The 16453-nt window shown below is 34.6% G+C and overlaps 2 protein-coding genes and 1 long non-coding RNA gene across 3 annotated transcripts; 2 read left to right on the top strand and 1 right to left on the bottom strand.

The window, feature by feature from the left end:
• The first annotated feature begins 6356 nt into the window (after positions 1 to 6356).
• Positions 6357 to 7623, top strand: LOC140893149 (uncharacterized). Its single transcript, XM_073302211.1, has 4 exons — positions 6357 to 6428; positions 6505 to 6627; positions 6709 to 7128; positions 7215 to 7623. The coding sequence occupies exons 1-4, from the start codon at positions 6366 to 6368 to the stop codon at positions 7479 to 7481; spliced, it is 873 nt and encodes a 290-aa protein (XP_073158312.1). The 5' UTR covers positions 6357 to 6365; the 3' UTR covers positions 7482 to 7623.
• Positions 7624 to 8471: 848 nt separating this feature from the next.
• LOC140886636 (uncharacterized) lies at positions 8472 to 9017 on the top strand. Its single transcript, XR_012151619.1, has 3 exons — positions 8472 to 8580; positions 8660 to 8723; positions 8920 to 9017. It is a non-coding gene; the product is annotated as an uncharacterized lncRNA (long non-coding RNA).
• A 1971-nt stretch (positions 9018 to 10988) lies between these two features.
• On the bottom strand, positions 10989 to 13053 carry LOC140890557 (L-ascorbate oxidase). The gene is made up of 3 exons (XM_073298431.1): positions 12653 to 13053; positions 12343 to 12555; positions 10989 to 12255 (listed from the first exon to the last, which is right to left on the bottom strand). Exons 1-3 carry the CDS (start codon positions 13010 to 13012, stop codon positions 11125 to 11127), a joined length of 1704 nt encoding a protein of 567 aa, XP_073154532.1. The 5' UTR covers positions 13013 to 13053; the 3' UTR covers positions 10989 to 11124.
• Positions 13054 to 16453: the final 3400 nt, after the last annotated feature.

Here is a 16453-nt window from a genome sequence, read left to right as displayed (position 1 = left end):
TCTTTGGGTTCATATGTTAATCCAGATTTTTTGGGGTTCAGCGTTCAAGCTGTTGCAAAAATTTACTTCCTAAACACAAACAGTGGTATATTGATATATAACTTCTTAATTCTTTTATTCAAAACATACTGAAAAGAAAAAGTCACAAAATTTTGCAAATGTGGTTAATCACATGTTGACAACAAAATTTCTGGTGCATATCGTGTTTCTCACGGATCATTTAACATTTAGTTGTTTTTTAATATACAATTACTATTTTATGGTGGGAAAAATTCTCTCAATTGAGATATATCACCAGCATGTGGTTGTCTTTCAGTACCTTTTGCATGAACTTACAAGAAGTCAATAATATCATTTTTATGTGTTGAAAATTAATATAGTTGAAAATTTTTTTTCCCACCAATAAACAAGTTTCTAGTTACGCCCCCTGTGATGACACTATCTAGTATGTGATTGATATCCAAATACCAAAGAGTTAGGGTTGTCTTGCTTCGATTAACCAAGTACTTTTATTTCAACTGATTTTATTTTTCCCCTTTTTCCAGGAGCGTGATCCTATTGAAATAATCAGAAAGCTTCTACTATCTCACGATATAGCCACTGAAAAAGAATTGAAGGTAATATAGCTATATATCTTTAAATCATGCATGAGAAACTAAACAGAAAATAAAATCTATTATGTATCTGTGACTTACTGAATTTGTTGGTACTGTAGCTTGAAAAAATAAAAAATGATGACTTGATGAGGCTACGAAGCCGCACCTATGACAGTTTTTTCACAGCGATGCTCCTAGGAAACAAGAAAACCATTTCAGTTGCTAGAAATCTTTACAAATTTGCTGAAATAAATTTAGCTGGTATACAATATATATTGCTGAACTTGAAAGTAGCATACTAGCTCTTCTCGCTCGCACCTGAATCTAACAAATCTGAACATGGATTCTTGCACTACACATTTAACAAGTTTTTATGGAATCTGATTTTAACTTTCTGGATGCTTTTGTAGTGGAGAATTAAGGGCTCAAAAGAGAATTTAAAAGACTACGAAACTTGTATAAGCAGCAAACTTCACTGCCGCAACAAAATCAGGTATTTTTAGAACTTGTTCTGCTTTGGTGGAGTTTTAATGTGCTTTGAAATTAAACCTGATCGCATATTTTATCCCTGTGCTTTCAATATTTTGATTATATGATGATTCATTGTTTGCGTCAGAAATTTCATTTTTTATGATACTGAATCCATCCAAATTAAAGGACAATGTGTCTTTCACTATTTTTTATTTTTTAAATCAATGTTGCAATATTTAATCTATTTATTGTATTTTAATCGAATATAATTTCACAATTTATATTGGTTGGAGAGTCGCAGTAACTAGTGTTTGAAGTGAAAATCACTAAATGATTGTCATGTAATTAAAATTTTTAATTATGTTTTATTATAACTTATCTTTATTTAATTCTTTGTTGAAGGTAAGCTGTTAATTATGGATAAATCTTGGATTCACTCTGATAGAAGGTCGAAACAATATGAGGAGGGTGTGGAACAGTTCATTAGCGGTTGTTTACAAAATCCCCATATTGACTCGAATTTAATTCATTGTCCTTGTTGCAAATGTAAAAATCTGAAGAAAGGACCGATTACGTCCATTCGAGAGCATCTTTATTTCCATGGTTTTAGTCAGAATTATATGACTTGGATTTGGCATGGCGAGTCTGCCGAAAATGATAGAATGAATTTAAGCACCAACCAGGAGCCAATTGGTGATTATAATGACGACTTTGAAACCGCTAATATGTGTGAGGAAGCATATGATAATTATACAGAAAATCCAGAAGCGTTTATGAAATTTTTGGAGGAAGCAGAGAAACCTTTGTACAATGGATGTACACGTTACACAAAGTTGAGTGCACTTGTAAAACTATACAACACCAAAGCAAGGCATGGGATGAGTGATGCTTTATTTTCAGATCTACTAACAGATTTTGGGGATATGCTACCAGATAATCACAATCTACCATCCTCAACGTATGATGCAAAAAAGACGTTGAGTTGTCTGTCGTTGAGTCATGAAAAGATCCATGCTTGTTCCAATGATTGCATTCTTTATAGGAAACAATATAAGGACTGTGTAAGTTGCCCTAAATGTGGATCGTCGCGTTGGAAGCTAAACAAGAAGAACATTGAGAAGAAAGGTATTCCTGCCAAGATGATGTGGTATTTCCCTCCCATACCAAGATTTAAGCGCATGTTCAAATCTTTAGAGACATCAAAAAATTTAACTTGGCATGCAGAAACCACAAGAGTTGCTGGTCAGTTACGTCATCCATCTGATTCCCCATCTTGGAGGTTGGTGGATCATATGTGGCCCGACTTCGAAAGTGAACCAAGAAATCTTTGCCTAGCACTTGCAGCTGATGGCATTAATCCTCATAGCAATCTTAGTAGTCGGTATAGCTGCTGGCCAGTCATGTTGACCACCTATAATCTTCCTCCAAGCATGTGTATGAAGAGGAAATTCATCATGCTAACTATGCTCATTTCAGGGCCTAAACAACCTGGAAATGATATAGATGTTTACCTCGAGGTGCTAGTTGAAGATTTGCAACGATTGTGGGAAGGAGTTGATGGCGTTTATGATGCTTATCGAAGACAGTTTTTCACCCTTAAAGCAGTCTTATTATGGACCATTAATGATTTTCCTGCCTATGGTAACCTTAGTGGATGCACTACACATGGTTATTATGCATGTCCAGTATGCGGAGAAGATACTTGTGCAAATCATTTGGAAAATGGGAAGAAAATTTCATATGTTGGTCATAGACGTTTCCTACCAATGTTTCATCCCTATCGAAGGCAAACTAAGGAATTCAATGGCATGGAAGAACATGGAGAAAAATCCACACCATTATCTGGGGTTGCCTTGTTTGACAAGCTTGCGGACATAAGATGTGATTTTGGAAAGAAGGTCAGTGTGAAAGGTAAAAAGAGAAAAAAAAATCAAAGGAGAATAATGTGGAAGACAGCAAAGAAGAAAAATATTTAGGGGAAACAGATTTTAAAAAATGTTGGAAGAAAAAGTCAATTTTTTTCAATCTTCCTTATTGGAAACATCTTCATGTTAGGCATTGTCTCGATGTGATGCACATAGAGAAAAATGTCTTTGAATCCCTCATTAATACTTTGATGAATGTTAAAGGAAAATCTAAGGACAATCTGGCAGCTAGGCTGGACATGCTAAATTTGGAGAAAAAAGAACATATCTTCCTCTTGCTGCATGCTCATTCACAAAAAAAGAGAAGTTACAAGTGTGCCAATCATTAATGGATATAAAAGTTCCAGAAGGTAACTCATCGAACACGAAGAATCTTGTGTGCTTGTCTGAGCTGAAGTTGACTGGCTTGAAATCCCATGATTGCCATGTTCTAATGCAGCAACTCCTACCAATACTCATTCGTGATGCGTTGCCAAAACATGTTAGATACGCCATCATAAGATTATGTTTTTTCTTCAAAGATATTTGTTGCAAGGTTATAGATGTAGCCAAGTTAGATAAGCTGCAATCTGACTTGGTTGTTACACTTTGCTTATTGGAGCAGTATTTTCCCCCATCTTTCTTCGACATTATGGTGCACTTAACAATCCACCTTGTTCGAGAAGTCCGATTATGTGGACCTGTCTACTTTCGGTGGATGTATCCATTCGAAAGATGCATGAAGGTGTTTAAGAGTTATGTTGGCAGTCGAAAACATCCTGAAGGTTGCATTGTTAAGAGATATTCAGCGGAAGAAGCAATTGAGTTTTGTTCTGAATACCTCAACGGACTTGATCCTGTTGGGGTCCCTCAATCAAACCGAGAACCCAAATCCAATGTTCCTGGATTTTTAGCATGCAAAACACCAATTGTAGTGCCGCAAAGTGATATGCAACAAGCACATTTGACTGTTCTGGAAAATACAGAAGAAGTATCTCCCTACATAATGTAAGTTCAACTCATTAATATATAATTCTGCACATTTGTGACTATCAAAATATGTTTATTAAAAAATATTATACATAATATTTCCACAGTGAACATAAAACCTTTTTGAAGTCCATGTTTTCGAAAAAAGAGAAAGATGAAAAATGGATACAAGATGCTCACAATAAGAGGTTCATTGACTGGTTTCGCGCAAAGGTTAGTTAGATGAAAAAATATTTATTAAAGAATTTGCGGTGAGCATGTTTTATCTAGTATTTTAATCACTCTTTTCTAATTGAATACATGTTAGGTGGCTGCTGAAATAGATAGTTGCAATGGTGGAACGACATCGACATTGACATGGCTAGCTCATGGACCACGCGCGCAAGTCATTAAGTACAGTAGTTACGTGATAAATGGCAACTTATACCAAACAAAGGCGCGGGATGATGATAGAGTTTGCCAAAACAATGGGGTTTCTCTAGTTGCCAGCACCATGCTTGTCTGTAGTGCCAAAGATAAAAATCCCTTGATTGCTGATGTGTCTTTTTATGGAGTAATTGAAGAAATATGGGAATTAGACTATCATCAATTTCAAGTTCCTCTTTTCAAGTGCGCTTGGGTTGCAAATGATAAGGGAGTAATAAACAACGATGAATGTGGCTTCACTTTGGTCAACATGAACAAAAGAGGGCACAAGAATGATGAATTTTCCCTTGCAAGTCAAGTCAATCAAGTTTTTTATATTGATGACCCATAAAAAAAAGGATGGTCAATTGTGCTCCCAGTGCCAAATAGGTGCTATGAGGGAGAGGATGATGGTTGGAATAGTATTCCAGAGTCTCGACCAATTGATGATGTTGAGACTCATGATATACCTGTTCACAAAAGATACTTTAGAGCGGAAAACGAGGGTGTCTGGGAAACGAACAAGAAAAAATGATGTTTTGTACTTTATGCCATGTTTTGTTATGGATAAGCAAAGACACTTTATGTGTTGTAAAAACATATGTTATGACCTTTTATTAGTATTATTATTATTATTATTGTTATTATTTATTTATTTATTTTGTCTTATTGTTATTATTTATTTATTTATTTTTTCTTATTGTTATTATTTGTGTCTTTTGAATTCTTGTTATTATTTATGACATTTGTGTTATCATTATTATTTAATGTTTGTTTTCAAAACATTTATGCAGTGTTAAACATATATAATGAGTCAAAGAAAACATAAAAAGAAAGTTTCAGTTGAGCAGCTTCAAGAATTAGATGTTGATGAAAATCATGGAGATGAAGAGGAACTTGGGCTTACTGATGAAGAAGCACATCATGTAAATATTCAAAAGAAGCGAGGCCCTACATTGATGGCTAAAGTAAGTACAGCTGCAAGATGGGGAAAAAAAACGAAGATCGATTATGATGATATGGGGCGGCCAGCATACAATGCAAATGGTAGGGCACTACAATCATACATTGGATCCATTGCTAGATCTATGGTGCCAATCAATATAAAATCGTGGCCTGATGTTCCAGAAAACATCAAACAAAAAGTGTGGGAAGAGATCTCGGTGAGTTCAAGATTTTATTTCAATAATGACATTACAATCTTGCTTGATTATCCATAAGCTGACTTTAGTTGTTCGCCCTTTATAATTGGACCATAACTATTTTGTTATGTTGCCTTTTTTCCTCCTTTATTTCTGATTTTGTTAAGAATAATTTAGTCTGATAGCTTAAGGAAAATATGAAAATTAATTGCATCCATTCATTATACTTTGTCATTCTGACATTTTGAAAGTTATGCATTACACAATTTTTGTTGTAATCTTAGGCATGATATGTGTATGCTTTTACTTTGTACTCGGTCAGTGATGATTGATTATTTCTGGAACTTCTTTATTACTAAAATAATGATAGTGTAGCATGTTTTTTTATGATTAGATCCAGCTAACCAATTCTGAAAAATAGTAAAACTTTAAATTGTTTCAACCTTAATTACCTATTTGATGAACATTTCTTATTTTATTGTACAGTTTCACCTAATGGTATATATCATATGAAATAAAATCCAACATTTTCTGTTGCAGAATGTCTTCGAGGTAGCGCCAGAAAGTCAGTCTTCGGTGATGAGTTCAGCAGCTCAGAAATGGCGAGATTTCAAAAACAAATTGACCAGCAGATTTGTTTGGCCTAACAGAGATAATCCTGAAAAATTGATTTCTCCGCCTAGTCAGTATCAACTCCGAATAGCAGATTGGAAGGCATTTGTGGATGCGAGACTAGATCCATCATGGGAGGTACTTTGATGACAATTTTCATGTTTCTTTTAAAAATTATTAATTCCATACTTAAACTTATGAACAAAATGATTTAGGCTACTCACGAAAAGCAAAAAGAACGAACAATGCACTGTAGATATCACCACAAAATGTCTCGTAAGGGTTACATCGGATTGGAGGCTGAACTGGTAAGCTATGCATCATTCTATTTTTCATTTTCAGAAAGTAATTAATGTTCGTAAGATGAAAATTTTGGGATTGTAGAGGGAGAAAAACATAATTGCTGAAGACGAAGAAGTTGATAGATCGATTCTTTGGCGTAAAGCTCGTGAAGACAAATCTGGAATCATTACGAGTCCGGACACATCAGAAGTTGCTGAAAAAATTGTAAATGTTTAGTTTTATCAATCACCATATTCCCTAGATATATTAAATTTTTTCGATTGATTTTTTATGTCTCATTTGTAGGATGACTTATTGGAGAAAAAGGAAAAAGGAGAATTCAAGGTTTCTGGAATGAATGATGTTTTAACCACTGCCTTAGGAAGTCAGGAACACCATGGAAGGGTTCGAGGTGTGGGAGGATTTGTAAAACCTCACGTTTTTTTTAAGACTCCAAGAAAAAAGAGGGAATCATTCCAGAAAACTACGACGGGAAACATCAATGAACAATTGGAGGAGACTAGACTTTTGAAGGCTGAATTAGAGAAGTTGAAGGCTCAACTTGCTAGTGTTTTGCCAATCATCAATGATCGAAGTTCTGAGATTGTAGCATCAAACAAGTCCTCAGAAATTCAATGTCCAAAGCAAAAACAATCGAAGGATATGGACCCAAAGTTGTCAAAGGATTTGGAAGATTTTTATGAATGCGGCCCTCCTGACATGAAGGTTCGATATTCATATGTTTCACGGGAAATTTGATTTTTTTAATCACATTTTACATATGTATATATAATAATTTATTGTTCTTAAAGGGTAAAAAATGCCACCTTGCCGTCAAAAAATGTGAAAATGTGGTGGCGTATGGCACAGTAATATCAGAGGGAGGCCCAAATGTCATGATTCACAATGTTCCACTTGGGAAAGAGAACTTCAAGGTGTCTGTTGATGTTGTGTTAGATGAAACAGCAATGCTTCCAATCCCAATTAAGTCTGGACCAACAATCGTTACTGATGCAATTGGAGCCATTGTTGGTTGGCCTAAAGAGTTGGTAATTTTTCCAAAGAAAAAGGTATTGTGACCAAGTATACTGATTTTTAATTATGAAAATTGGGAGAGGAGATGATTTTATTGCTAACATTTAGAATATATATGTGTGTGTGTCTGTATGATCTCCATCTACAAAATTCAAGGAAAAATAGTTTGCATTTGTCTTGATTTGTATACTTATTGGTTTTATAAGAAATATTCTCACGAATAATACACTTGCACTCTACATGTGTAGATCATTGGTTGAAGTTTATTTGAGATGAAGAGATGCATTTTGATTAATAATCGGGAATATGATTTCGTGTTGAAGATTTTGTTCACTCCCATCTTATTATTTGCTTGTGCATTATGATTTCTTTTATGCACATGCCTTGTTCATGACATAAGAATGTTGCTTGCTGCTCTGTAGAAGGAGAGACAGCAACCATTTGCTATTTCGGATGTTGTTGGTCAGCGTGAGAAGTTCAAGGACGTTGAAAAAACATTACCCATGGCATGCAAGTATATATACTCGTATGTTGTTAGGTTTATGGATGAATATGACAGCATCTACGTGAAGTTTGATGATGCTATGTTTGGATGTCCTCAAGGATCACGGTTGCTGAGACAAGATATCATATCCTTTATGGAGATGAGAGAGATAGGTGCCGGACATATTTTGGTTTATATGGGGTAATTTTGTGTCTAACCTTCAATATTTGCATATTAAATATTTTATTTGGAACTTGTCACTCTTGAAAAGATTTCTCATCGTGTTTGTAATCTTTATTGCAGTCACCTCTATAAATATTTGAAGGAAGCAAACCGGGCTGATAGTATTTCATTTGTGGATCCTGGCCACATACCTACATGCCCAATTGACAGAGATGACAGCCACTTATCACAACATATTGCTAACCAGTTGGAAGCAGTGTGTAGAGATAGCATATGCCTCATCTCATACAACACTGGGTATGATTTTAATTATATAAAAATTCATACTGCATGATAGTCAATGTTATATATTTTTTTATTTTTTGCAGGTACCATTGGATCTTGACTATCGTCAATGAAGATAAAAATATGATCTATTTGCTGGACTCTACTACTAACAGATGTCGAGATGAGGAATGGAAAAAGATAGTGACAAAGTAGGTAGTAGATTATGTTGACGAATCAATTCTCTTATACATATGAAAAAAAAATAATTTTTGACTTTATCAAATGTAGTGGGGTCAAGATGTACAATGCTTCAAGAGGTATTCCTAGAGGGCCACTTTTTAAACAATTGACGGTATGTGTTGTGCTTACATATGAAAACATGAATGTGATTGCAATATTTTGATGGCGTTAAAGTACTGTACTATAGGGACTAGGGATGGTGTTTTAGTGTTATATTATATTTGAGAACTTTACTCATTTGCTTACCTAATTCAGTTTTTTTTTTTTTCTAAACTTATTGCTGAAATATTTTTTTTATTTCATTGTAGGGTAATATAAAACAAAGTGGTTCGGTTGAATGCGGATTTTGTGTGATGAAGTATATGAAAGATATAGTTGAATGTGAAAATCTACATTTGGATAAAATTGTGAGTTTCCTTTTCATTTTATGATTTGGTTTACGTGAAAATCTGTTTCCATCCTTTTTTGCTACTTAGTTGCTCATAAATGAATCTGAAGTTGGCATTTATGGTAGGCTCTATTTTGAAGTTGGCATTTTTGGCATTCTTCTTTCCAAACTTTCTGTCTTAGCACTATTAGTGGTGAAAGAGTTTTATAATTATTTTTTAAACAACTCTTTTTCAGAGATATTGACATATTGTACTTGCTCGCTGGTTTATATCATATTTTCTCGTACGAAAAAGCCATTATTCCATGCTGATAAATGTTGGAATCAAAATTGTCTGAGATTACTTGCGACTGCTCTATGATGTATGGATTATTGTTTCTAGTTTGGATTGGGTCAATGGTATTTCGTGCGACTTATTGATTCTGCACTTATTGGCTATTTCTCTATCTCGCTGGGTCAATGATAAATGTTTCTATGTTCTGGGCATTTGATTCTGCACTTATTGGCTATTTCTCTATCTCTCACCACCTGTCCATTCGTTCTCGCATTCTCTGCCTCCCTACTTCTGCAAATTTAGCACTCATTTCCAAACCAAAAACGTAATATGAAAAAGGAATAAGATTGAAAGAATTTCAATAATTGGTGCTGCAAATGGTCGAGGCAAGGCTTGTGATGCTATAAACCCACAAATACTTTTATTTAATTTTTCTTTAGATCTATTATGTTGAAGCTTCAAGCTTTTCATTAGCTAGCTGTTGGAATTATTTGTGAAATGAAAAATATATATGTATCCTTGATAGAGTACTGTGTTTTCAATTTAGTAATGTTTTAATTTAATCATCTGTTGCAATGACAACCTGTGATCAGTACCTGCATATGTCGTTACCCTTATTTGTGAACTGGAAAATATGAATCCTCGATCTTAAATTTTATTCTAATGTATTTTATTTTTTTTACATTTCAGTATTCAGGATCCATCAGGAACCAATATTACGACCAAGCTCAATTTGACGAAATTAGAAGTGAATGGAGCGAATTCGTCTACTCCTATGTAGGTTCATAAATTGGTCATATGCACGTTGGGATGCATAATACTTTTATTGATGGATATACTTTTGGATGGATAATTTATCAATCTTTTGTAGAAATACTCGTGGATGCATAATTTTTTATTGATGGATGTACTTTTGGATGGATAATTTATCAATCTAATTAGTGTATTTTACGTTTCAGATATATATATATATATTAATGGTGTTATTGTATCTAATTAAAATTGTTTAATGTTGATTTAGTGATACATATATTTTTACTTCATCAATCAATGTAAAAGCCGAAGCCATATGTACTTTATTACTTCGTCAATTAATGAAACTGCTGCAGTAAGGGCATGTTTTTACTTTGCCAAGTTACATAACATTTGAAGTTAAATAGAGCATTTACTTCATCACTCAATGTAAATACCGAAGTCATATATGTTCTATTACTTCGTCGTTTAATGAATTAACGAAAGTCATATATGTTCTATTAATTCGTCACTTAAGAAAACTGCCGAAGTAAAATACGCGCATTTAATTCGTCAGTCAACGTAAATGGCGAAGTTATAGATGTTATATTACTTCGTCACATAATGTAAATGCTGAAGTAAAAGGCATGCTTATACTTCAGAACCGGTCCAATATTAAGCGAAGTAAAATGGTACCCTATTACTTCGGTAATTTCATGCCTAATACTTCGGTTATTAAGCGAAGTAAAATGGTACCTATTACTTCACGTGCATCTACTTCGGTACTTATCTATCTACGACTTCAGTTAATATGCGAAGTAAAAGGCATAAATTCTACTAGTGTTTGTTGTTGGATTTCAATATTTTAAATTTGTTTAAGTCATAACATTAATGTTGTTAAATCATATTCACATTAGCATGCAGCTTAATTGTTTAATTATTTTTTGCATGGTCTCCAATGAGCTTGCAGCTTTCATTAGATATATAGAAATAATATTGCACCAATGACAATTAATATTAACATTAATGTGAAACTAACGTATGCTAACAAAATTAAAATAAAATAAAAAAACAGTATATCTATATATATATCTTGTTTAGAGGTTAATGAATCGCTATCTATCCTCTGGTGTTTCCACAGCCCATGATGGATTTAGGCAAGTTGCCCACTCTGTCCACCCCTTGTTCAAAAACAATCCCCATTCCCATGTAGAAATGTGACTCTATATGACAATGGAAAGCCCAAGTCCCTGGATTATCTGCTCTAAATCTCAACGCTGTCCATCCATATGGATGCACTGCCACCGTATTCTTCATTATTGGGTTCACGTAGTTGTACTTTTTTGGGTCACTCGATTGATTGAACTTCCCCAAACCATAGCCCATCACCCAAAAGTCATGCCCATGCAGATGCCACGGGTGAGTCTCGCTGTTGTTGGGGTTCATAGTGTTGGAATTCTGCAGGATCACATCCACAGTCGAGTTGAACTCCAACCGGTACACCGCGTTGCTGCTCGTCGCGTTCACGTTTTTGGCCACCGTGTATATATCGTGGTTGGGATCATACCCGTCTGGTGGCGGTGTCTGGTCGAAAGCATGATGCCAGAGTAGTTTTTGCTTAAACGCGATCAGATAAGGGGTGTGGGGAAGAGTAAACGAGACGTTATTGACAGACCAGCGGACGTATCCGTTGATCCTGTTCTGTGTGTTGAGCATGAGTATGACCCTGTCGGATGTTTCCGGGGGAGGGTGGATGTATCCAGGGAGAGCTTTGATGGCCAGAGACTGCGAAATTCGAGGGGAAACATCGTTCCATTGAGGTCCAACAGGAGGGGGAGAGGAATTAGGAGGATATTTTCCATTGGGATAATAGTTGAGGATGGCTAGCCCATCGGGGGTGGTGCTGTTCCTGCTCACAACTTTAGCGGAGAGCCAGTAATTTGTAGAGGGGTCCTGATCGGCGTGGATGAGGACGGAATAGGTTTCTCCGGAGTAAATGAAGAGATTTTTAACCTGGAATGGCTGCACATTGTGGCCATCTGCTTCCACTACGGTCATATTGTGGCCTTGGATTTGGAAGCTTAGCGCGGATAGGGCGGTGAGGCTGCCTATGCGGAGGCGGTAGGTTTTGCCCGGGATAACCGTGAGTGAGTATGGATTGCACTCGGGATTGGTGGCGTTGCAGAGGCCGGACTGGATCCCTGCAGGTGTGTTGCAATCGAATTTACCTCTTCCTTGGATCAGAATGGACTGCAAATTCATATTCAATTCAATATTTCAATTCAATTCAAAACTATTATTTATTATTATAGAGATATACGGTGGTACGGTACGTACCTGAGGCTCCCCTACCCAAACAAAGGGGATAGAAGAAAGGCCAGTAGCTTGCTCATACGTGCTCTTATGATACCAATCAGTGAGGATGATGCTTCTGTCGTAGTCATACTTGTAGGGCTCCTCTTCTCCATCCGGCAACGATACTCGGATCGACCCATACAGCCCTGCTTCTCTTTGCATACCATAGTGAGCGTGATACAAATATGTCCCTGCCTGCAGCAGCATTAGCATGATATCTATTACTATTACTATGATATTTGAATGAATGAATTGACAGATAGCGAACTGCTAAATATTAATTATTACTTACTCTGTCCACAACAAATTTGTACACGAATGTCTCACCAGGCAGAATCGGACACTGAGTCACCCCTTGTGTTCCATCCGACCAAGGTGTTCCGATCTGTCTAATTCCATGCCAATGGATTGCAACATTTTCTGTGAGCAAACTGTTGGTTAGCTCCACCACAATGGTGTCTCCTTGCTGCGCGATGATGCTTGGTCCCGGACTTCTCCCGTTTATCGCTATCGTCAATTTCTTGTAACAATCCGGAGACTTGAACTCATACTTCACCTCCCATTTGTAATGTCTGACCCTCCCGCACTCTACGTTTATTATGCAACCAACCAACACAATCAACGTTGTTATGCAAACTATTTCTTTAAGCATTTTTATTACTTAATTAATAATTAAGCTTCTACTATATATAATTCATTAACATATCATGTTGCGATCGAGTATATATACACGAGGAACAGGAATTGGTATACTTTGATCAGATCATCCATGTGTCATTCCAAGAAATTGCATATGCATGTGGAATCAACTTGACGCGCAAAATATATTAATAATTTTAAGTTTTGACTGACGAAAAGCTCAAGAAGTTTCTTTATGAAAAGTCAAGTACCTAGATCCATTCAAATTAAATTGCTGGTTAATTAAAATCCCTATTTAATTATATTAATTTATTTGAAGTATTCATATTAACACCGTTCCCATCGATTATAATAATAAATCATCTCTAAATGAAGTCATTCAATTTAATTTCTATCTCCAAATGAAGTCATTCGATTGAATTTTTTTAAAGTTTCGTTTTCAGTAGCTATCAGAAAGACTATATATATATATATTTAATAAAAGCTGAAATGACGAGGAAAATAAATTAGTTTACCATTAATATAATATATATGGCCCGCCCTGTATCTCCGGCAATGAGCATCATCTTATCTGGCCTATCAGTTGACGAATATATATGTACATACACACACTGAACGTATTTGCTCACATCTATCTGTTGTGTTGTGTCTGATGAAAAAATGTTCTTACCTTCAAAAAAAAAATGTTCTTTATTATTAAAATTGATTCCATAAAAAATCTAATTGATTTATGGTAACAAAAAATAAGTTTTTTTGGTTAAGAATAGTAACCATAAGAAATAAATACCTAAAAAGAAAATGGAATATATTTCTTATTTCTTTTTTTTTTTTCTAATAATTTGAAATTTCAAAATAGATAAATAAATAAGATGAAAATTAAGGCGTTTTGAGTTTTGACCAAATGATCATGCAATTTTTCTGAAGTTCTTTTGTTTAATAAATATGTATAAATATATGATCATGTTGATGATGGTGATTTTGTGGATCGATCTATAATTCTTATCGATGGCCGGGAGTTTCATTCAGCTTATACACACATGATAATAAAAATTGGTATAGTAGTTTGATCAGATAGATCGATACATCGTGCCATTCCAAGAAATTTAATTGAGATGCAATGTAGTCAACTTGTTTGAGTTTGGACGCGCTTGTTTGACTGACGAAAAAATCAACAAGTTTCTTGCTATTAATTAATTAATTATGAAAACTCTTTGTCAAAAAAAAAAAAAAATAATAATTATGACAAGTTGACAACTCAAGTAGCAAGCTAACTAGCTCGTAAACAAACAAGGAAAGAGAGGAGATCCATTCAAATTAAATTGCAAACTAAAATCCCAGTGATTTATATTAATTTATTTTGCTTATTCATATTAGCGATTATAATCATTATTAATTATAAATAAATATATTTTTAAAAAATATAAAGCTATTTATTATAACATACATATCACTGTCCATGGAATAATAATATTAACAAGACTGTGTCTGGATTAATCTATAAAATCTAAATAAAATCATTCGACTACATATTTAAAAAGTTTAAATTTCAGTAGCCATCAACACTATGGGGTGAAATGAAATGATGGGGAAATTCCTTTTACCGTTAATATATATATATATATATATATATAAACACAAAGCAGTTTTCTTATTTCTCATTATTAGTTGTTGTTTTTATTGCTCTTACATGTACTTTGTATTGTCATTAAAGAATAGGCGCGATGTGAGTACTTACCAATGTTCTAATCGTTTTTTTATATAGTGAGCATTTCCAAATTATCTTGGACAAATAGAAATGGAAGTTCTAAAACGTATTTTTTTAGATGAAGTCACAACAAAAGTTCATCTACTAAGAGCTATGATAAATCTTATGCGGGTAGTTTTAACTACTTATCTTAGAGAAAGCCATTATAAACTAGACAAGTATATGAGGCAGCTTGATACATCTAGAGTTGAGGATGTGTTCAGTCCAGATGGTAAGCACCTTCTATGTTTCAAAAAAAAGTTGAGAGTTTTGCAAAAGATTACTACTTATCAGCTATATCAAAGATTTTCAGATGGTGATCTTAGGCGTCTTTATAAATCTATGGATAGTTGCGTTTCAGAGAGCAATACGCATTGCTGAAGAGGAGTCATTTTTTGACTTCTTAACAAAAAAATTTTTTTAAAAAATAACTGACGTTTCCCCTCATTATGTGATATCTGATTACTTAAGCACATGTTATCCAATCATGAAGAAAATCTAATGAATATTAATGAGAATATTTATTAAGATGCGTGTAGACTCTTCGCATTTCATAATAATATTAAGGCATGCATCTTTGTATTCAGTTAGACTGACTCTAAAGAGAACTATCATATTCACATTTTTATAATTTTTCTCAGAAAACGAAGATGGACACTGAAGCATGGATGAAGTTTTATGAAGATGGTGTTGAAGATAAGATCAATGCTTTAGAGAAAAAAATCAAAACTCTACAAGAACTTTTTTTCCCCTTCTTCGTTATGAGGACAGAAGAGTAGAGAAGTACAAGCGAAGACTTGATGATGCCAAGTATGACAATGTCTTCAGCAAAGAGGACGTTCTAATGTTGAAGTCTTTGAAGAGGATTCAAATAAAAAGAAGGATTACATCTTCCTCTGCATATCACGAGATCGCAACTAAGGAGTTGTATTCAGTCATGGGCTTTTATGAATCAATTGCAGTATGGGAGGTCGAAATGGCAAGAGATGAATTATAAATGAAAGTTTATGTATTTTACTGAGGATTTTTGCTCCTTTTTGTTTTCTACACTTAGATTAACTGTTCTTCCCAAATACCAGGAAGCATATAAAACAAATCAATAAATTGAAATATTTGAAGAATGCGATAAATAACTCAAGAAATTTCATTTTATCTCTTCAATCAAACGAAATGCAGAAAATAAGTAATAAATAAATAAGATTTTTGAGAAGGGATGGCTTAGTCTGTTCCAGAGATTTGGTTGAGGTTGTCATCAGTTGAGCTATCGCAGCTGACATTCCCCATCACTTTGAAACTTTCATTCTGAACTAATAATTAATCATTTGATCAATTTGGCTGAGGTAGATTGGACCTTTTTTCTAATGTTCGAGTTGAACTGTCAGTTTATCTAATATGTGCTAAACTGATCAATTGCTTTTTTATTTATTGCAATCACAAAATCAAACTCGACTATGGTACCCATTTTTCGTGGGTCCTCAAGTGATTAAACCTTTAGGAATCCATACTTAATCACTTTAACTGATCGATTTTTGGATGCATCCCACAAGATTCGCGATTTTTTGCGTTGTGTTCTTGTGAAATGAGTAATATGCATTTGATCGTGAGTGACGTGCTCGTGAGTGAGCTGGAAGGTTAGTGTGAGTTTTTAACCTGTCCTTGTAATGAATTCTTCTGTTCCACTTTGAATGTTGCCATTTGTAGACTTTGTAG

Source organism: Henckelia pumila, chromosome 3 (genome assembly GCF_033568475.1).
Source record: "Henckelia pumila isolate YLH828 chromosome 3, ASM3356847v2, whole genome shotgun sequence".
Lineage (NCBI taxonomy): Eukaryota > Viridiplantae > Streptophyta > Magnoliopsida > Lamiales > Gesneriaceae > Henckelia > Henckelia pumila.
Note: the sequence above shows the minus strand (reverse complement) of the source record. Positions and strands in the feature narration are given on the sequence as shown.

Coding starts and splice junctions, on each gene's coding strand:
- LOC140893149 (XM_073302211.1), top strand. CDS start 6,366: ATGCACTGTAGATATCACCACAAAATGTCTCGTAAGGGTTACATCGGA. Junction 6,429..6,504: donor TCGGATTGGAGGCTGAACTG/GTAAGCTATGCA, acceptor TTGGGATTGTAG/AGGGAGAAAAACATAATTGC. Junction 6,628..6,708: donor CAGAAGTTGCTGAAAAAATT/GTAAATGTTTAG, acceptor TCTCATTTGTAG/GATGACTTATTGGAGAAAAA.
- LOC140890557 (XM_073298431.1), bottom strand. CDS start 13,012: ATGCTTAAAGAAATAGTTTGCATAACAACGTTGATTGTGTTGGTTGGT. Junction 12,556..12,652: donor ACAAATTTGTTGTGGACAGA/GTAAGTAATAAT, acceptor ATGCTGCTGCAG/GCAGGGACATATTTGTATCA. Junction 12,256..12,342: donor TTTGGGTAGGGGAGCCTCAG/GTACGTACCGTA, acceptor ATGAATTTGCAG/TCCATTCTGATCCAAGGAAG.